Source organism: Aquarana catesbeiana, linkage group LG02 (assembly GCF_042186555.1).
Source record: "Aquarana catesbeiana isolate 2022-GZ linkage group LG02, ASM4218655v1, whole genome shotgun sequence".
Classification (NCBI taxonomy): domain Eukaryota; kingdom Metazoa; phylum Chordata; class Amphibia; order Anura; family Ranidae; genus Aquarana; species Aquarana catesbeiana.
The window spans coordinates 369,594,303-369,617,371 of NC_133325.1; the positions used below are offsets into that span (position 1 = coordinate 369,594,303).

Below are 23,069 nucleotides of genomic sequence, written 5' to 3' on the forward strand. Positions count from 1 at the left end.
ACCTGCCCGTAAACCGCCTGATTTGTGACATGCCCATCACGTGGAACTCAACTTTGGGAATGCTGCAGTGGCTATACATGCAGCAGAGGGCTGTCCATGAGTACTTGTGTCAGTATAGTACGACGACAGGCTGAGGCCGCCTCGGCTTTTTTCCCCACGCCAATGGCTGATCATTAAGGATTCATACACTGTATTGTCACCATTTGAGGAGGCCACAAGGATGGTGAGCAGTGACAGTGCATGCATCAGTGACACAATCCCTGTTGTGTTCCTGCTGGACCTTTCCTCTCAAGGCCCACTTTATGCAGACACCATCATTCCTATGTCACAGAACACACAGGAGGAGAGAGGGGAGGAGGATGAGGAGGAGGATTCTGGCACTTTCATAGGCTTTGAAGAAGAGGAAGACATGCATCAATCTGTAAGCGATGGCTTTCCAACCCCAGGACCCTTGGGAGTAGTATATGGCTGGGTGGAGGAAGTTCCAGATGCTGTCATCCTGAGTGACCCAGAGGAGTCTGGTTCTCAAGCCTCTGCAAATTTGAGGCGTATGCGCAACCTCATGCTTCAAAGCCTGCAAAAGGACCCAAGAATACGTGGCATAAAGGAGAAGGATGATTACTGGTTGGCAACCCTTCTTGACCACCATTATAAGGGGAAGGTCTCTGAACTCCCGTCCCCACAGAGAGTGCAGAGGATAAAATCTCTTGAGGACGCATTAAAGAGGATTTTATTGAATGTTTTTCCTGACTCTAGTAGGTTACAGTGTAGTGTAAAACGTAGTTTTGAGTCTTTCATTGGTCAGGAAAGGAGCGTTGGAGAAGGCATCCGCCTAAGTGAGGCATTTCTGTATTTTTTTAGTCCTCACCACCCAGGGCTGTCAGCTTCCACATCCCATCGGCAGCGTCTGCATCACATGGTGGACGATTACCTCGGGGCCAAAACTGAGAAGGAGAGTTTTCCAGCTGACGATCCACTGGCTTACTGGATCATGAGAATAAACCACTGGCCAGAACTTGCCCAGTATGTTATTGTGTTGTTGGGCTGCCCTGCATCCAGTGTGCTTTCAGAATGGGCATTCAGTGCTGCAGGAGGTTTCATTACTGGTCATAGAACGCGTCTGTCCATAATACATAACATAAAAATGAATCAGTCCTGGATTACCAGCTATGAAGCCCCTGATGCCGATGTCACTGATTAAGTGTTTTTGGGATGTGGAATCTCTGCAGGACTTTGAGGTTGCCTAGCTTTGAGGGTGTTCAATCATTTCATCTGGAAGAATGTTTTTGGTATAGGTTTCATGGGCACAATTAACATTCAAAGACCAATTTTTCTGCACCTGTCTGACAGGTGCATATCATTGCAATTTTTTACAGCAAGGCAAATTCTTGCTTGCATCAAGAGTACCTCTATAGGGTTACGGTGGGAAGGCACCGCTGACACCCAAAGACCAATTTTTCTGCACCTGTCTGACAGGTGCATATCATTGCAATTTTTTACAGCAAGGCAAATTCTTGCTTACATCAAGTGTACCTCTAAAGGGTTACGGTGGGAAGGCACCACCGACACCCAAAGACCAATTTTTCTGCACCTGTTTGACAGGTGCATATCATTGCAATTTTTTACAGCAAGGCAAATTCTTGCTTTCATCAAGATTATCTCTATAGGGTTACGGTGGGAAGGCGCCACCGACACCGAAAGACCAATTTTAACGCACCTGTTACTTCTATTCAAAGTCAAAGTGACACCAGAATGTATTCAAAAAATCTCTAATCTTGTTCCCAGTACACTACATTGTGGCCTCATCATATACATTGGCTCCCCAGCTGTTGCTGAGCAAAATAAAGGCAGCTTGCAGGAAAAATGTCATTTTTTTTGGCTTTATAAATTCAATTGTTGCTGCAGCAGATTCTAGACATGGTACAGATCTGCCACTTTACAGTTAGACTAAGGGGACCCCCCTGGCACTATATTGGAAAGAATTTTTCATTTTTAGGCTTTCACTTTAAAAATCAAAAAATCACTGCTCATTTACAAATGATGTTTTTCACAAACTTTTTTTTTATTGATCCATGTCCCCCAAGGCAGGACCCAGACCCCTATAACCATTGTATGCCTAATTACTTGCATTTAAGCCTTCAAAATGGGCACTTTTGATATTTGACGTTTGGGTCCCATTGACTTTAATGGGGTTTGTTATTTGGGTCCAAACATTCGCGGTGTTTGGACGTTCTAGTCCGAACCGAAGAGGAGTCTGTTCGGCCCATCCCTAAAAGCAAGGTCCATAAAGACATGGATGAGCAAGTTTGCGGTGGAGAAACTTGACTGGCAGGCACAGAGTCCTGACCTCAACCCGATAGAACACCTTTTGGCTGAATTAGAGCAGAGACTGTAAGCCAAGCCTTTTCAGCAAACATTAATGCCTGGCCTCACAAATGCACTTCTGGAAGAATGGTCAAACATTCCCATAGACACACTAAACCTTGTGGACATTCCTCCCAGCCTTCCCAGAAGCTGTTCTAGCTGCAAAGGGTGGACCAAATCAAAATTTAACCCTACGGACTAAGACTGGACTGCCATTAAAGTATATGTGTTTGTAAAGGCAGGCGTCCCAATACTTCTGGCTAGATAGTGTATCTGGCAAGACTTGGCGGAACCCTCCTACACTTTAGACATAGTTTTAGGACCTGGGAGATGAGTCAACTTCTCTACATGAAGCAGCATGTTTGGGATTCAAACCCAAACGCTCAGGTATGCCAAGCAGAAGTTCTAACTTTTAAGCCACTGAGCTGCCACATGTGAAAACCTCCTACACATACTGTAAATACACATAAATACTGCATTTCTTTGGACATACATGTGGTGGAATTACATTACTCAAGAGTTATTCTTCTTGATTTATTCTGTGATATTTGGTGGTTCTTTATGGGTGAGTGTAGAATAGTGATATTACCCTCAATTTTTTGGGAATTACATTTTGATTTCTGAGGTTGGTACACATATCACATTTTTTGGGCTCAAATTATGATTAATTGGAAATAATAAAAAGCACAAAAATTGTGACTCATTTTAAATTTGCATCAGCAATGGTATTGTTTGTGGTTTGTAAAGCCACCTGTGTGAGTTTGGGTAAAGATTGTTGTGAGATGGAGAGTAAGAAGTGAAAGTGACAGAGAAAAATACAATTTACTAAAGCATCAAAACATTCCACAATCTAGCATTCTTAAAAACAAAATAGATTAAGGAAAATTTATTTCAGAGAAAGATACATTTCATCTCAATATTAAAAGGATTTATTTGGGGAAGTCACAATTGTACCATTAGAATCAATGGCTAAAACTTGCATTGGACTATAATAGTGCCAATTTTCACTCCCAAAAATGCTCTTTAACACAGTGCTCATTTTGGTATTTACTATAGTGCCCTGTAAAAAAGACATTGGAGCTAAAATGAGAGCTATTTGCAGGTCTGAGCATGTTCAGTTGTGTTGGCACCTAGTTGTACAGACGGGGGAATTCATCTCTTCTCAGACTTTTAAAGATATTTCAGTGTAGAAATCACTTTTTCACACAGTTTAAAAGCAGATTATCTTTAAACAATATACCGTGTATTTCAGTACCATTTAGGCAATTATATCATGCGCTAAACATTATTTTCATGTGCACTACTCCAGGTTTTAGCAGAGTAATGCTGCGTACACACAATCGGATTTTCCGGCATCAAATGTTCGATAGGAGCTTGTTGTCGGAAATTTCAACCATGTGTTCCGACAAACAAAATTTGAGAGCTGGTTCTTAAATTTTCCTACAACAAAATCCGTTGTCGTAAATTCTGAGCGTGTGTAGACAATTCCGACGCACAAAATTCCACGCATGCTCTGAATCAAGTACGAGACGGAAGCACTCGGTCTGGTAAAACTAGCATTCATAATGGAGATAGCACATTCGTCATGCTGCAAAGTTTTTAATCTTTTAATGCAGCGCATTCTCTTCTTCTTTATAATGCTAGAATAATTAAGTTGTTTTTTTTCTCACAAACTGATTATTATTTCTCATGATCTCCTGAATAATATTTTTTATTTTTTTCATCAGATCTCCATAATAATGTTTTGATTTTATTTTTATAGTGATCTTTTTTTAATTATTTTTTTATCAAGATCTCCTGTTTTTTTTTTAGTGATCTCCATAATATTTTTTGTCGTTTTGTGTGTCACGTTACCACAACATCATTATTATTTTGTATTTTTTAACCTCAAGGAGGTTGTTTGGTGTTGGTGTCCCTTGTTAATTTGACATTAATTGACGTTAATTTGTATTTTTGAAATGTACCTGCCTACTCACAAACTGTCCTTTTTGTAGTAAAACACATAGGCAAGTATTTGTGAAAAAAGAATAGACATTTATTATGGGTCATAACAAAATAAAGAGGAAGGCAACGCTGGATAAACTGGTGAAATTGGCGAAGCCTTTGTAACCCAGGGCACACATCAACTATTTTACAGGCAAAATTGGTAGCCTGAGGAGTCCATATAATAGTGAGCACAATCCGGTCCAAGACTCCAAGAGATCAGGAACATCAGCAGATGACATATATGTCCCCAGGCTGTGGTCTTACAATAGCCTGTGTCTTTTGTCAGACCAGACTGAACTCAGGCCATCACTTTCTTGTCTTCTTTCCACGCTTTCTTCCACGCTTGCTTCCAGACTGTGGCTCTGGTGTTGGAGTTGTGGCAGGAGGTGGAGGAGGAGGAGGAGGAGGACGATGGTCAAACTCACAAACATGGCTTTTGCTTGTGAGTTCACCCCTCAACCCCTTATTTAGGGCTTGTAAGATCACTTCCTCACAGAAGAGGTGTTGTGCATTTTGGGGGCATGGGCCTCTTGAAGATTGGTGGGGTTCTGAGGGCCGCAGTAGCCTGCTGAATTAACCCAAGTGCTGCCACCTCCAGGTTCCTCCCCTTCCTGGGCCTTTTTTCTGAAGTCGGATGGGAGGGACCTTGGATTCGGTCAGGCTACTGGGCCCGGCCACCTCCTGGCTGCCACTTACCCCTCGCCACCTCCTGCCTGCCACTTTCCACAGCATCCACCTGGCTGAGACTTTCCTGTGTATAAAAATGGGAGTAAAAGTATTAGTTTTTTGCTCATCAATCACACACAATTTTCAGCTCATGACTGTTGCAAATTGAATGTTAATAAATAGGAAAGACTATCATTCTGAGCCCAGCATTTTTCATTCATGTCCCAATCATTTTTGGCCACTACTGTCTATTCATATGTAAAACATTTTGTTAAATCAGAAATTAGTGATCAATAATAACATCTAGTTAACATCATACATTTTTGGACAATAAATATGTTGAACAATGCTATACCTGACTCAAGCTGGGCTCCTCCACTTCTTCCTGGCTGGAAGGCCCAGTTTGGACGTCGGAAGCCTCAGCTGGGGTGGAAGGAAGCATTGAAGGAAGAGTGGAGAGTGATGGTGTTATTTCAATCTGATCTGACAGAAAACGTAGTCTGTCATAGTACCACAGCCTGGGGACATAAATGTCATCTGCTGCAGCTCCTGATCTCTGGGAATCCTGGACCTTCTTGCACTTCCTATTATATGTGCTCCTCATGCCACCAATTTTGGCCATCAAATAGGGGATGTCTGCCATGGGGATCTGCGGCTTCACAAATTCCAGCACTGCCTTCCTCTTTATTGTATTATAAAATGTGTGTTTTACCTGCCACAGACAAGGCAGCTCCCTGTACTTATCGATGAATAGGGGGATAAAGTCATGTTTGTCGAAGCGATCCATTTTATCTGTAAGACAAACCCTAATGTCAGGCTAAACTCGCATAATATTGTCCCAATATAGGCCGCAATCTCTAAGCAGTATAGGCCACTGATGCCCCAAGTTAAAAACGCTGGTCAGACCTGAAATTGAGGGAGCATGATCAGTACAGAAGGATCAAGAAAGTTCTGCAAAAAAAGTAAGTAGTTGTCGTGTGTTCCTATTATTATTATTACTTGCATGCTGCTCCATGTGCTTTTCTTTACTGTTGTACAGTTTAAAATGGCAAGTTTCAGGTTCTTGGGCACAGTAATCATTTGTAGTAAACATCGTTTGTTCACCCACTAATACAATGTGTTTGGTAGATGCAGGTTTGGTCATGCCTATGCACATTTGGTCATGCCTATTTGTATTAAAAGAAGTTTCGTACATTGTTGTCTAGATGGGTTTGTAACTAGAATTAAATGCAAACTTGATTCAGCGTAAGGAGAGGACACTCAGCAGCTGCTCTTGCACATCTGGATGCAGGAGCACTAGTGTGGGACACCAGAACAAACTTTTTAGGGTGTCCCACACAGGTGCTCTAATGGATACTAGGGGTGTCTCCATGTGTGAAACATGACCAAAACAGGTAAGTATTCCAGCTTTAAGAAAGGGGGAAAAAAATTCTTCAGCTTGGAACTCTGCCAAAACAGACAATTGTTCGACACTTCCAAGCAATGTTTCATATTACTATTTCTGCCCTCAAATATCTGTGTGCTAAGTTTACTGTTTTTTTATTCACATAGACGAGAAAAGACTCAGGACATCAGAGAACACCAGGGACCCACAACCTCATAAAGAAGGGGAAATCCCCACACCACAACCTGAGGATGTGGAGGAAGGAGAGGTTTATGAAGTGGGTGAAATAGTGACCACAACAGGTGAGTGTCTGAGACCACAGCTTCAGGAAATAGCTGTATTGTCTGCATATTTATAATACATGGTGTTTTTTTTTAATTTTAGGTGATGTGGATGTTGTGGAAGAAGAATCTTATTTCACCAATGCAAGTGCACACGTCCTCATCGGGGAGATCATGGTGTGCAATAGGGATTTACAGAAGATCAAGGAAGACATCAATGATGTTGAAAAAAGACTCAAAAACATCATTGATGTTTTAGGCAGAATTTAAAATACACCAAAATTCTTCAATTTGTTTATATTTTTCTAACTTTTTAAAAAAGATCTTGAAAGACAAATTTTGAAGATGCACACAGTGTGTCAACATGTGCTATCTGCCATCACGGGATATGTATGCGTTTTGTGGGTGCAACCCCTTCCCCCATGATGGGAGCTAGCGCATGTTGAAATTATGCATAGGATCAGGAGGGAAATCCCCATTTTGACTCTCAATTTGTGTGCATCTTAAAAATTTGGCTTTCACAGGGGTGACATCACCACATCTGATGAAGGCCATATCAACACAGTTTGGACATACTAATGTCTGATATTGCGTTCAATTTATCAAAGTTGAAATTTGTAAGTTCCTGAGTTGTGTATTGTTTTATGGTTTTAAACATGCCTGTTTACCCCAAAAAAGGATATTTCTAATGTCAAAAAAAAAATGTATTCCAAAAATATGTTGGTTTGTTCAAAAACCCTTTTCTAATGCTCATGTGAATGTGCACAACAATGTGTGGCTTCTTCTTTCAATGCTCAATAGCATTTTTTTTAGTTGGTGTTTACAGTGACAATTGGGGTTATTTACTAAAGGCAAATCCACTTTGCACTACTAGTGCAGTTTCAAGTGCACCTTTGCAGTGCACTTGTAGTGCAAAGTGGATTTTCCTTTAGTAAATAGCACCCACAGTGCTTTATAATTTGCCACAATCAGGCCATTTTCGTGAGTCACAAAAATTAATTCATGGAGCTGAAAATGATGAATATTTTTATCAGTAATGCATTACATACATTAACAACAAAAACAAGGTGTGTGTGTGTGTAGCAGACCCACAACATAATAGTTGAAGAAGAGATTGTCACCTCATGTATCAAAGAAATTACGTTTGTACTATTGAAGAAAATGTCAAAAAAGAAAAGCCCATTGGATAACCTAGGATACGGCTAAAAGAAACACAAGCAGTAAATCAAAAGAAATATTATTTCATTTTAAAATAAAAATGTATTTTAAAAATGTTTCTTATCCACTTCCCGATAAGTGGTTTCTTAACCACTTCAGATCACCACACTGGACCGCCAGGGATCACCACTAGGACCACCAGGGAAGGGGCAACATGTGGATGGCCAGGTATGTACCCCATGGCCATCCACATGTGCCCAATGTGCCCAATCTGTGCCAATCAGATTGGCACCATTATGTTTCAGTTATGCCCAGCAATGCCACCAATCAGTTTATTCAGTGCCACCAATCAGTGTCATCAGTGCCACCTGTCAGTGCCCATCGGTGCCACCTGTCAGTGCCCATATGTGCCCATCAGTGCCCGCCTATCAGTGCCACCTATCAGTGCCACCCATAAGTACACATCAGTGCCACCCATATGTACCAATCAATGCCACCTACGAGTGCCCATCAGTGCCGCTTATGAGTGCCCATAGGTGCCACCTATCAGTGCCCATCAGTGCCGCCTATCAGTGCCCATCATCAGTGCCCATAAGTGCCACCTCATCAGTGCCACCTCAGTGGTGCCACCTCATTGGTGCCCATCAGTGCCGCCATATCAGTTTCTGTCAGTGCAGCCATATCAGTGCCCATCATTGAAGAAGAAAACGTACTTATTTACAAAAATTTTAACAGAAACAAAGAAAAACTTGTTTTTTTTCAAAATTTTCAGTCTTTTTTATTTGTTGCGCAAAAAATAAAAACTGCAGAGGTGATCAAATACCACCAAAAGAAAGCTCTATTTGTGGGAACAAAATGATAAAAAATTTGTTTGGGTACAGTGTAGCATGACCGCGCAATTGTCATTCAAATTGCGACAGCGCTGAAAGCTGAAAATTGGCCTGGGCGGGAAGGTGTCTAAGTGCCTGGTACTGAAGTGGTTAAACATTTTCTGGCATATCAATGGCCCCCCTACCTGCAAAGTACTTTTTGACGGACCACACAGGCGCTTTGTGGGGGCAAACCAGGAGGGCCAGCTTAAAGCGCCGTCAGGGTTTGGTCTTAAAATCCGGCCTCAGGCCCAACTGAGGCCACATAGTTCATAGAATTTCTCCGTAAAAAGTTGTAGAGAATGCAGCATAAAAGGATTATATGGCTAAGTAAGGAACAGGCGGAACCGGCTGGCCATTATCCCGAAAGCATTCTCCACCACTCTTTTGGCTCTGGCCAGCCAGCAGTTAAAAACACTCCGGGGTGAGGGTCCTCATCGGGAACGGCCGTATCAGGTGATCACCCAGCCCAAATGCTTCATCAGCGACAAAGACGAACAGCAGACCAGCCATGTTATCTTCCAGAGGTGGTAATCCCAAGCCACCACTCTGGAGCCATCCGTAGAACTCGGTCTGGGCAATAACTCCACCATCCGACATCCGGCCATTCTTCCCCACATCCACATAGAGAAACTCATATGTCGCCGGCACCACCGCCAACATCATAATACTATTAAACCCCTTATAGTTGTAATAGTATGACCCTGAGTTGGAAAGTGGGACTATGTGGACATGTTTCTCATTAATTGCCCCTCCGCAGTTGGGAAAGTCCCACCACTGGGCAAATTGGGAAGCCACAGTCTGCCATTCCTGTGGCATTGAAGGAAACTGTGGAGTGAAACAAGAAAAAAAATAGTACTTTTGCACATAACATTGCAAGCAGATCAGACACAAACATTCTTGGCCAACATCAGTATAACATTTATTTGAAGGAGTATTTAAAGAAAAAAATCTAAGGTCCACTTATCAGATTCCTCACCCCCTCTGATGGCCCATTGTAAAAATTTAAGGGGGGAGATGTTTTGGACAGGTAACCCTCTCCACTACATTGAGAGCTGAATGCATAAATAATGTGTGTTACTTTGGCCAGCCCCTCCTTACTTATACTATTGGCAGCCCACTGGACAGGTAAGAAGTGTCCTAATACAATATATGAATACACACTGTACAAATTGAAGCACATTTTTACATTCTGCAATTACCTATCAAGATAATAGGAGAGCAAAACTTTAAACAGTACCATTTGAAAATATTCAGGCAGGCCCTTTCACTACATGCTTTGGTGAATTCATCCATAAATGTGATCGCAAAAGAGGTAGGTATAGTGTGTATGGGTTTGGCAAAGTCAGCAGATAGAGGATTGGTATCGGTTGACTTACGGTTGGGGGACGGAGGGTTCCAATTGTTTTTGGGACCCCAAAAAAAACCTCTGGCACTCTGCCTGAATTTAAGCACACAAATAACACTTGGACACATTTTAGGGGGTGTTTAGGGTAAAGCAGTACAATGGAGCTGACAAAATAAATTGTTAAGTGACTAGGCTAAGTGTGTTTGGGCCCAGGATAGCATGCTGGGGAGGTTAGTGAAGGCAAATATGCATGAAGGACAAAAAGGAGCTTTACAAACTTCCAGCATGCAGGAGGATAAAGAGGACATTCACAGCATATTACAATCATGGTAATTAGGGAATGATGAAAGAAGTACAATACATTAGCAAACATTGAATACATAGAATGTGATGTTAAAGGAGAAAGCTTACCTTAATATAGTGCTTCTACAGGACTTGTATGATGGCAGAACAGGTCTCTTGAATAATGATCCCCAGAGCCTGGAGGGTGATGCCTGTCGAGAACTTGATGTCCTGCAGACTTATCCCCATTGCCAAGTACCTCAACATGGTGATTAGCCTCTGTTCGGGAGTGATGGCTTGCCACATGCAGGTGTCCTGCTTTGTAATATAAGGGGACAGCAAAGCCAACAAACGGTGAAAAACGGGATCCGGAGATAATTCCTGGAATCATCAGGCTTATTCACCCGGATCTCCAAAGGCATGTGAGAGAATTGGTCACGCTGGAGCAACCAATTCTTCGTCCATGAACTCCTCCTCGCCCTGTTCATGGACTGGGCTTGGGTCAAAGTAAGAACCCCAACACCAAGCCCCTGCACAGCACGAACTCTACGATGAGTATGTACCCACAACATGGCTTCAAAACGGTCGGCTGGTCAGAATGAACTAACATAACGCACTGAAATTCAGAAAGGCCTGAGAAGAGTGAGCTGAAAATCAGAAACGAGCGGACAAGAACGCACTGAAAATCAAATACCTGCTATAAAAGAACGCACTGAAAACCAGATGTGAACTGACTACACGCACTGAAAACAAGATACGAACCTACAAGCACAAACTGAAGAGCAGTAATGATCTGAAAAGCACGAGGCTGAAAAGCACGAATCATCTCTATCCAAACTTATACTAACATGAGATTAGCAGAAGGAGCCCAAAAGCACTGGCTATTGAATTTCCTCTTTATAGTGCCGTCATATGTGTTGTACGTCAGCGCGTTCTTGACGATCGGAGTTTCTGACAACATTTTTGCAACTGTGTGTATGCAAGACAATTTTGAGCCAACATCCGTCGGAAATAAATCCAGAATTTCGTTGTCGGAATGTCCGATCGTGTGTATGCAGCATAAGGGTTTGGGCGCTATTTGTTTTCAGGGAACTATAGTAAATTCGATTTTGGGAGTATTTTTTTACCAGCGCTATAGTGAATACTGTTTTAGTGCTAATTAGCATGATTTATTGCTAATTAGCACGATTAGCGGTAATTAGTGCTAATTAGCGCTGCGGCGCTATAGTAAATGACCCTCCAAAAGTTCTACAGAGCGCAAAGTGATCCAGCTCACACAAACTTATGCCACCTATGAGCTGATGTTTGCATCAGCCATGCGCCTACCAAAGGGTAACTATGTGGTGGAAAAAAGTGGAATGACTGGTATTCTAGTTCATTATAAGAATAATGGTACTTATTAATGATACAATCCTATTTGACTATGACTGTTACCTCTTAAGTTAAGTTCTCTTCTTTGTCATATACACTATGACTGTTTCTTTGTCTTATGGGTGTTTTTGTCTGTACTTGCAACCTTTCATAAAATTCTTATTAAAAATATATTGAAGAAAAAAAATTAATACATATACTATATACAAATAAGGTCTCCAAATATAGAAAAAATATGTGATCTCTGTTTAATATCTACAATAATATAAATTTGGCCACAATTAAACACAATTAGAGCTATGAAATAAATAGTTACTGGTAATGAAAGTTAATTTCATTGAAAATGAAAGCATTGCAATTTAAACAATGCAATGTAGTGGAAAAAGCTAAAATACCCCTGTGAATGCAGTGGCACAATGGATAGTATTGAATAATGCAATTCTATGTGTTTGCAGCTTGCAAGATACACAAAAGAAGGATATCTCCATCTCGGAACACTGGGGAGCACAATTCTCTTACCCGATACACGCTGTCTAGTAGATAATAAGAAAAGTAAATTCCCCCAGCTTATGGACTGTGATAAGGTGAAAAGCACACTCCACAAGCGCTGGAGTTTTATACAGGTAAATAATTCTTTTTTTGTGGCCATCCATTGTTTGCTTGAAAAAATACTTGTATGTTGTGAATGATATAATAGCATTCTTTATTTATAACTTTTTTGTAATTCATATAGTTCATTTAGATTTTATTTACAAATATACAAATCCTATTCCAATCACATCTTCTACACATCCATTGTTTTTTTTTATCTCTTAGAGGTTCCAGTGGGGCATATTTACCACTGGAATACCAATTTTGCCTAACTGACTGAGTTGCCAACCTCATATTTATCTTTTTTTTTTACAGACAACTTACCAAGCACTTATGAGCACAAAAACGGCATTATCGCAACGTCTTAATTTTTACAGTAATATATTATGTATTACTATAATTTTAACCACTTGAGCTCTGGAAGGTTTTATCCCCTTCATGACCAGCACTGTACTTTAACTGGCAATTGTGCCATCATGCAAAACTGTATGAATTTTTTTTTTTTCACACAAATACACATTGGTCACACGGGGGGCAAAGCGCACTCCTAAACCCAATGTACGCACATGATGTAGATGTATATGATTTTGCCTGCACTGGTTCAAGAGTAAGTATAAGGGCCCAGGTAAGTATAAGGGGGGCCGGGGGAAGGGAAGGGGAGGGAAGGGGAGCTTCACTCAGAGAATGCATTAAGGTAAAAAAACCTTCAGCCTTTGGAACCACTTTAACCCTAAGAGTCGAGTGATACGTGTGTGAAAAGAGTGAAGAAGAAAGGATAATAACCACTTTGCCACCACCAATTATTAGTTGCAATCCTGTTTGTTAACAGTAATGTAATGCTTTATAATTTATTACAGAAGTAATTTCATCTGTACTCAGGTGGGTTGGCAATAGTCCAGGTCAGGTTTACTCAAGGAACAACGATTGATAATTACTGCTTAAATATGTAGAACATAAAGGAGTTGTAGTGTCTAAATTTAGTTTTCAGCATATGATTAAAATATTAATTGGTGTTGTTACCATTATTTTGGGTTACTCTTCTCATTTCAGAATGGAGCAATAATGAATAAAGGCACAGGACGTTGCCTAGAGGTTGAAAGCAGAGCTAATGGAGGCATTGACTTAATTCTTCGGAGCTGCACAGGACAAAGGTGGACAATTAAAAACTTCATTAAATAGAAACAATGTCCTAATGTTATTTGGAAACATTGGGTACAGACTTCAGCTCTTTCTTTACTGGGTATTTCTATGGATTTAACCGGGAGCCAAAACCTGGGAGAAAAAAGTCATGTATTCTTCTACTTTGGAGCGGGTCAAAACTTCTTTCAAGATTTAAAAGGAGCCACTGAAAATTAATTAAATGGGCCAGTACAAATCATCCATTCTGCATGTTCGGGGTTAGTTTTAAACAAAATCTTGCCAGGCTTGATTTTATTAAATTCAATTGGAATAGCAGCACAAAGGTTGAACGTGGTTTACTCTGTCTTCATGTGAACATCCTGTTTATCATAAATCATGACTTTGTATGTTAAAAATGTAATACCATCTATAAGAGTCTTAACTAGAGACAGTGACACCAAAATAATTGTCACCAAAGTAATAAACAGGTAGTCTGTTCAGTCACAAGTGCAATACCTGCCTGCAGTTTGTTTTGTGGGAAATGGCCATTCATTACTAAAGGCACAATGCACAAAATATAACACTATAAATTCTATGTTTACAGATTTTACAGATTTTTTTCGCTATGTGTCAACAGACTATTGTTACTTATGAAATGAAACAGTAAGCAAGCTTGATCTTTGTGTTTTGTTAATAAAATGGTTTAATTTTGGAACCAATGTGGCATTGCCACCTTCTTGGAAAGACCAAAATAGGACAAAACTCTGCCTGACTTAAACATGTAAAATGGCAAATACTGTGCCATGAAAAAAATGTGATTAGATAGCTATGGTGTTGTAAACATAATTGTGTATAATATGGGAAAAAAAAATACTTTGTTCTCTTCAATCACTTTGTCTTTACCCAGGACTTTTTTTTGTAGTAGTAAAGCTGTCTGGGTCATGATGTCTGTAAATTGTAGTTTAACTTCTCACTAATTTCTCTTGGTGGTTTCTGCCCCAAGTTATATCTCTGCACTTGTACTGAAAGCAATGTTTAATATCTTGACTGTTGGCTGTTTACAGCTCAGTTAAGACATAATCAGGCACATACAGTAGATGACTAGACTCCCTTTTTGACAGTGACCTAGGCACATACTACAAAGCAGGGTACTACAGTAGGACACCGCTTGGAAAGGGAGAAAAAAAGGGGGAAATAGTAAGGATGAAACCAACCCTTTCAGGACACACACACCTAAATATCAACAGGAAAACTAAACAGATAAAAAAAAATAATGTAACATGTAGCGATCTACAATAATTACTTATTTCAATACATAAAGTATTGATTATGTGTTAAAGTGTGCAATGTTTCAGAATCAATATATTAATAGATATACCTTAAAGCTGAACTCCAGGTTGCAAACTGAAAACAGCAATCAGTAGTATCCTATCTTAGTAGTAAACCTATAAACTTTTATCAAGTTAGCTATAAACCTCACCATTTAGATGATAAATTGGAAGAAATTTCTGTGATGTCATAGCACCAATTCATAAAATGACAGCTTCTGTCAGCTCCAGGAGGAGGAGTAAAGCAGGCATACACATCCCATCCTGTATTCTCACTGCATAGCCATAAGAGTCTACAGTTCCCATAATGCCATGGTAATTGTAGTGAATGAACTTGATTGTGGGCAAATATATGAAAATATTACAGTGAAAGAGCTTGTGTACTTTCCCACATCGTTCTCATGACACACAATTTGAAATTTCATTCCCACACCCGATGGTCAGCCACAGTTGAACTAGTAATAAACAATAATTTAATATTCCATTAATATTATTAAATGACATTATATTCAATTATATGACACCTATCTTTAACAATAGAACACAATAAAAGGTTTTTGTTTTTTTTAATTCAAAAAGCACCTTACCTCTTCCACACAGACCAATATCGCATTTGGCTGTGGGGAGAGGAGCTTACACTGAGCTTAGTGCTATTTTACATAGCCCACCATTGATAAGCATGGAGAGCCAAGACAGACTAGGAGACTCCTGGCTTGTCAGTTACTTTGTGAGGTCATTAGAGGCAGGAAAGACCAGGAGTCTCCTGGCCTGTCAAACAAATACTACAATAGTGGGCAGCTCAGACCAGGAGCCTGAGACTTCCAGATCCACCCACCGCAGCAAGCATGGACTTAATTATGGCATCGCTTGCTGTGGGGTAGTGAGAATATCGGTGCCCGGAGGGACAGTGGGAATAGCATCCATCGGTCTTATATTCTGGATGTTAAGGGGCTGAGATCTGCAATTCATAAAATGCTAATGGATTTCTTGGTGACAGTAGCCTGGTTAATGGAAAGAAGAACATATTGGATTAAGGTATGAAGACAGCAACATTTACACGTAATACATTTTCTGCCCGGAGTTCAGCTTTAAAGAGTTTTCCAGTAAAAGTGAAAAAGATGATGATTCTTACCCTTTCAAGTTGGAGCTTGTCACTCACCACATTTTAATTTTAAACAATTACCAGGAGCTGTAGTCCTTAAAGTGTGTTACCTCAGACACACTCTCTGACCTCTGGGGGGAGGGGGATGTGGTAATTCTAGTTAAATGATCTGAACAGATTTCACTAAGTTGAATAAGGTTTTTACTGTCAAATAAAATGCTTTTACTGCATGGCCCAAAAGAAAATGAACCAAACACAGATTAGAGGGCACAGGGCCTAAATAACACCATCTAATGAAGAACTCCATTGACATAATCAGGTTAACTTTCATCCAAGCTTTAAGCCTATCAAGGTCATGCCAGTGGTGAAAGGATAGCTCCCTACCAGGGTCCTGAATAGCAGTAAAGACCTGGTAGAGAATTAACCATGCTCCACTAAAAGATGGTGAAAATGCCTGCTTGCACTATTGTTACCAGGTAAATTACACTGGATGGATGCAGCCTAAAATATCATCAAAGAAATGGTTTTAATGTTTTTAAAGATTCCAGCCCATAACAATAAGTAAACATTCGCTAAAATCAGAACATGAAGCTGACCATTGTTGAAACCTGCATGCACTCTTAAGTGTATATTAAATGATCTAGAAACATGCTGGGAACTTCAGGGAGGAGTATCATTGCTTATCTTTGATGAAAACAGGGGAAGTGAAGTGATCCAAAAATCCTACCCAGCGAACCAGGTCCAATCTACTTTGGTCTTCCAAGATTATTCATTAATAAATTATTTTTAGCCCCATACATTGTCCATTTATCTTATATTATGTCACAATCTCTGTTATCAGATGGATGATCATCTGATGTCTGTGGGTAGCTTTGCTTTTGGTTAATTGACTGCCCGCTTAGAAGGTGCGTGGTGTTAAGCATGTTTTTACATTTTTTAATGAACATATCATGCATAAATGTAATAAATTCAGTGGAACTGGAACACAATAAACACGGCTCATAAAATAAACAAGCTAAATGTGCTAAAAGATGTCTGATGTTTTTCAATTTAAAGCATGGTAAACGTATAGGGCTTGACAAATACAGTTGCCTGGCCCAGTTATGTGAGCTCAGTTTTGTAAATTTTCTAAGTGTTTTAACCTTTTGCAGACAAATTTGAGAACCCCCACTACATGTTGTTACTGTATGTGTATCCATCACACAGCATGCCTATAAAATGATAAAATATATTTCTTACATTTCTAGCAGTTTTGATGAAAAAGGTTCATACGTAAGCCTCTTCTATGTTTTAGAATACCTTGCAATACCTTGCATTGTGCAATTAGGGGACAGAGGGAAGGACAGTTTTTTAATGCATTACTATAAAATGTACCATGTAGTGGAGACAAAAAGTACAGGCTGGGACTTTACTTAAAAAATTAAAATACTGCACAGTATACAGCAGTGTAAAATTGGCAAGTAGTAAGAAAACTTTAATCAGGGATAATAAATGAATGAGAATTTCCCTTGCACACTACAAAATAGTAAGGTAAAAGAACACTGTACGATGATTGTGTGCTAAATCTGCCTATAAAAAGGCTTAATCTCATAGCCCCAACCGAGAGCATACCACAGAAAGTAGGCAGGACCAGAATACCATAAATTTCATGTATATTTAATGTAAATAGATTTAATGTAAATATTTCATGTAACTATCTTTATAAATAAAATAAACGTTAGGCGTATGCTAGTTAGACTTATTATCCACGTACAACAGTGAACAGACTGGTCTAACACACCATATAATTCATGCGCATTTAATATCAATAACATTCAAAACAAATATATAATATAATATAAATAGCATACCTCCTAATATTTGACAAGAATCACTAAGTACACATAGTAACAAATAATTAGAGGAGCAGTATGACTGGTGTATGTCTAACATTTATTCTATCTATGGGAATGGGGGTGTTGAATGTGAGTGATATAAAGTGAGGTGGTTTGCGTTTGTACTACGAACAATAGGCAGTTAAAGAACGTATGGTCAGTAACTAATGAATGAGCATTAAGCCATTTAAGCACTACAAATAAAAATAAAATAAAAAATACATAAGAAAAAACTTACCAACATACAATAAAAAAAAACACAAAATTATTAAAAGTCACAAAATACCACCCTGAAATCAAAGCTTACATTTTAAGATGATATGTAGCCAAAAAAGGGTAAACCTAAAATAAAGGCCCTATGACATAAAATAAAAACCAATAAACCTCCAAATAAGTTTAAAACCCCAAATACCAACCCTTGAAACAAAAGTCCTTTTTTTAAAATGAAAGCCTTGCAGCAAAAAAAAAAACATGCTATGAACGGCGAGTTCAGAGGGTGGTGATAAATGGGGAGTACTCTGAATGGTCAGAGGTTGGTAGTGGGGTCCCCCAGGGTTCTGTGCTGGGACCAATCCTATTTTTTTTTGTTCATAAATGACCTGGAGGATGGGGTAAACAGTTCAATCTCTGTATTTGTGGACCATACTAAGCTAAGCAGGGTGTGGAAACCTTGCAAAAAGATCTGAACAAATTAATGGGGTGGGCAACTACATGGCAAATGAGGTTTAACCACTTGCCGCCCCCCATATAGCAAAATGATGGCGGCAAAAGTGGTTTCAATATCCTGACCAAACGTCATATGACGTGATCAGGATATTAAGCTGCTGTGCGCCCCCGGGGGCGCGCATCGCGGTGATCGTTGTTGCGGTGTGTCAGTCTGACATACCGCAACTCTGATCTAGGTAAAGAGTCTCTGAGGGAGACTCTTTACCACGTGATCAGCTGTGTCCAATCACGACTGATCACGATGTAAATTGGAAGAGCCGGTGATCAGCTTTTCCTCACTCGCATCTGACAGACGCGAGTAGAGGAGAGCCGGTCGGCTGCTCTCCTGACAGGGGGGTCTATGCTGATTGTTTATCAGCACAGCCCTCCCTCGGATCCCACCCAGGACCACCAGGAAAGCCACCCAGGACCACCAGGATGGCCACCACACTGGACCACCAGGTATGCCCCCTAGACCCCAGGGAAATACCAATCTGTGCCCAGGCAGCTGCCAATCAGTGCCCACTCCAATGCCTACCTCTTCCAACACCACCAGGGATGCCTATCAGTGCCTCATATCAGTGCCGCATATCAGTGCCCATCAGTGCCACATATCAGTGCCCATCAGTGCCCAGCAGTGCCCCTATCAGTGCCCAGCAGTGCTGCCTATCTGTGCCCATCAGTGCCACCCTATCAGTGCCCATCAGTGCCACCTTTCAGTGCCCATCAGTGTCGCCTATCAGCGCCCATCAGTGCCAACCAGTGCCACCCAGTGCCATCAGTGCTGCCTATCAATGCCCATCAGTGCTGCATATCAGTGCCACCCATCAGTGCTGCCTTCCAGTGCCCATCAGTGCTGTATATCAGTGCACATCGTCAGTGCCCGTCAGTGCCCGCTCATTGGTGCCACCTCATCAGTGCCACCGTATCAGTGCCTGTCAGTGCTGCCTTATCAGTGCCCATCAGTGAAAGAGATAACTTACTTATTTAAAACATTTTTTTAACACAAACAAAAGCAAAACTTTTATTTTTTTCCAAATTTTTGGTCTTTTTTTATTTGTTTAGCAAAAAATAAAACCCGCAGAGGTGATCAAATACCACCAAAAGAAAGCTCTATTTGTGGGAACAAAATTATAAAAATTTAGTTTGGGTACAGTGTAGCATGACCGCGCAATTGTCATTCAAACTGCGACAGCGCTGAAAGCTGAAAATTGATCTAGGCAAGAAGGTGTATAAGTGCCCTGTATTGAAGTGGTTAGTGTAAAAAAATGTAAAATAATGCATTTGGGTGGCAATATGAATACAATCTATACACTGGGGGGAGAACCTCTGGGGGAATCTAGGATGGAAAAGGACCTGGGGGTCCTAGTAGATGATAGCAGTAGCTTGGTATTGCTGAGCCTAACAAAGCAAACAGAATATTGAGATCCAGAGATAAAACGATCATTCTCCCGCTCTACAAGACTCTGGTCCTGCCGCACCTAGAGTATGCTGTCCAGTTCTGGGCACCAGCCCTCAGGAAGGATGTACTGGAAGTGGAGCGAGTACAAAGAAGGGCAACTACGCTAATAAAGGGTCTGGAGGAAATTAGTTTTGAATTAAGGTTGCAAGCACTGAACTTATCCTCCCTGGAGAAGAAACGCTTGAGAGGGGATATGATTTCAATTTATAAATACCATACTGGTAACCCCACAATAGGGATAAAATTTTTTCGTGGAAGAGAGTTTAACAAGACACGTGGCCACTCATTAAAATTAGAAGAAAAGAGGTTTAACCTTAAACTAAGTAGAGGGTTCTTTACAATAAGAGCAGCAAAGGATGTGGAATCCCCTTCCACAGGCGGTGGTCTCAGCGGGGAGCATCAATAGTTTCAAAAAACTATTAGATAATCACCTGAACAACCGCAACATACAGGAATATACAATTTAATACTGACATATAATTACTCACATAGGTTGCACTTGATGGACTTGTGTCTTTTTTCAACCTCACCTACTATGTAACTATGTAATGGGACAACAGCTAAAAGTGGCCTAAAATCTGTCAAAAATAAAATCAACCAACATTAAAGACAAAAACGCTCCCAATAATAAGAACAAAAAGCAGCAGAGATAAATTCCCAAAGAACTAGCAATCAGAATTAAATTACAATTTCCTAACTGATCCTAATCTCTATATGCAGTATGTCAGCTTTCATTATGCTTTCCCTACAAAAGCTTCCAATTCATTGATGCTATCTGTGCCTCCCCTTTCAAAGTAAGGGGGCTAGCTTATCCCAAACCCCCCTTATTGGCCCTTCTAAGTCTGATGGCTATTTTTCAAAGCCGTGCAGGGCATGGTTTTTAAACAAATTCTCCCAAACAAATATGCACAAAAATTTGCTGGAACCGCAAATTGAACCTGCAGATTGACCACAAATTGAGCCCGAAAAATTCACCTTGAACCCATGATAGCGGAAAATATAAAACTCCATCTCTACTCTCTGCTCAGATCTAAGCTCTTTTGGGTTTATGCTATCCACATTTCCTGCTGATCTTCCTCCTAACACCTGCCATGGATATCCCAGATACCCAGGAGTGATAGATTAACCCAGGACTCAAACACAGTGGGGGAAAGTGCATTGTGTTCTCAAACATTAAGATATGAATGGGTGACTGTCGCTTCTACAGTACTACCTTGTTGGCACCTGGGGGAAAAATGTAAAGAAACTCAAGTTTATTTACATACCTGTGCTGCTAAAGCCATAATAGTGATGGCGGCAGTGAAAGGGTCAACGGTTGGTAAGTGTTAAGGGTCTATTTTAGGGCATAGCTTAGTTTTATGCTTGGATTAAGGGAGAGCTTAGAGTTAGGTTCTGAGGTTGGATTAAAGTTTGGAGTTTGGGTAACATTTCATTTAAAGTGGTCTTAAAGCGGAATTACGCTGCATCTGAGCACCACAAACCAAAAACACTGTTTAACCGTTTGAGGACCAGTCGCCGCAGTTGTGCTGCGGCAGGTTGGCTCTCCTGGGCAAATCACTGTCATTGTACGTCAGCCACTTTAAGAGCTCTAGGGGGCACATGCCCAAGGCACATTGCTGGAGACGATGCGAGTCCGCCGGCCACCCGCGATCGCTGCACAGAGAGCCAGAATGGGGATCTGTCAAAGTAAACAGACAGATTGCCGTTCTGACAGGGGAGGAGAGACAGATCTGCTGTTCCTAGTGATTAGGAACAGTGATCTCTCTCCTTCTCCAGTCAGTCCCATCCCCCCACAATTAGAAACACCTCCCAGGGAACACATTTAACCCCTTGAGCGCCCACTAGTGTTAACCCCTTTCTTGCCAGTGACATTTACACAGTAATTAGTACATTTTTATATCACTGATCGCTGTATAAATGTCATTGGTCCCAAAATAGTGTGAAAAGTGTTCGATCTGTCCGCTGCAATGTCGCAGTCCCGCTAAAAATTGCAGATCGCCGCCATTACTAGTAAAAAAATAATAATAATAAAAATGGCATAAATCTATCCCCTATTTTGTAGACGCTATAACATTTGCGCAAAAAAATTAATATACGCTTATTGCGATATTTTTTACCATAAATATGTAGAATATTTTTGGGGATATTTATTATAGCAAAAAGTAAAAAATATAGTTTTTTTTTCAAAATTGTTGCTCTTTTTTTGTTTATAACGCAAAAAATAAAAACCGCAGAGGTGATCAAATACCAGCAAAAGAAAACTCTATTTGTGGGAAAAAAGGACATCAATTTTGTTTGGGTACAACGTCGCATTACTGCGCAATTGTCAATTAAAGCGACGCAGTGCCGAATCGCAAAAAATGGCCTGGTCATTAAGGGGGCAAATCTTTCTGGTCCTTAAGTGGTTCATTCATTTTTAATATTTAGAGCAAATCCACCCATCCATCCATGTCTCCAAGCTTTATTTTGCTGAGAAATCACATTAAAAAAAAAAACATACCATTTCTGCAATCTTGAGTATGGACAGATGATTCATGCAGCATTTACTTCCTGGAAATCATCTGCCCTTAGCTCAGGCATGCTGCGGGAGAATGTGCTTATCCTCCTCATCTCCTGAAGACTCCTGGGATGTATGACATCATTTGCCTAGGCATGGAAACCAGGAAATAACTGAAGAAATGTAAAAAAAAAATAAACACGTAAATATGATACACTTTCCTATCTATTTACTAATGCTAGCAGCATAAAGAATATAAATAGTCAGTGTTGAATGAGAGGGTGAAGTTCTGCTTTAGGAATAAAAAGTTTCACTGACCAAATTACCAGGGCTACATTGGTGGTTGTGAGAGTTAAACATTTCAAACTACACTAATTCTAAGAGTTAAGCTCTCAGTTTGAAAGGTCGGAATAGTCAAAAGGTATATCTTAGTTAGAACATCGATCTAACTTTAACAATTTTATATCAACTACTTTTATTTGTTTTTGTGACAAGCCAACAGAGAGTTTTCAGCACCTCAATTTCCAGGTCCTCTAACCTTTCATAATCACAATAAAAGAGTTCTTGCTAATTTTATTTTATAAAAAAGTAGATGGAGGAATGAATCACAGTGGGCAAGAAACAGCCTGGAAGGCTGAAGAAGTAGTTTAACCACTTCCAGCCCACGGATGTCATATGACAT

General features: G+C 40.3%; 1 protein-coding gene across 1 annotated transcript in view; it reads left to right on the forward strand.

The window, feature by feature from the left end:
* The window catches only part of GALNT17 (polypeptide N-acetylgalactosaminyltransferase 17), an 815,309-nt gene extending 792,526 nt beyond the window's left edge, over positions 1-22,783 (forward strand). Inside the window, exons 10-11 of the mRNA XM_073615091.1 lie at positions 12,165-12,332; positions 13,351-22,783. Coding sequence (XP_073471192.1) covers positions 12,165-12,332; positions 13,351-13,479 — 297 coding nt within the window. The 3' untranslated portion in view covers positions 13,480-22,783. The remainder of the gene's footprint in view (positions 1-12,164; positions 12,333-13,350) is intronic.
* The last annotated feature ends 286 nt before the right edge of the window (positions 22,784-23,069 follow it).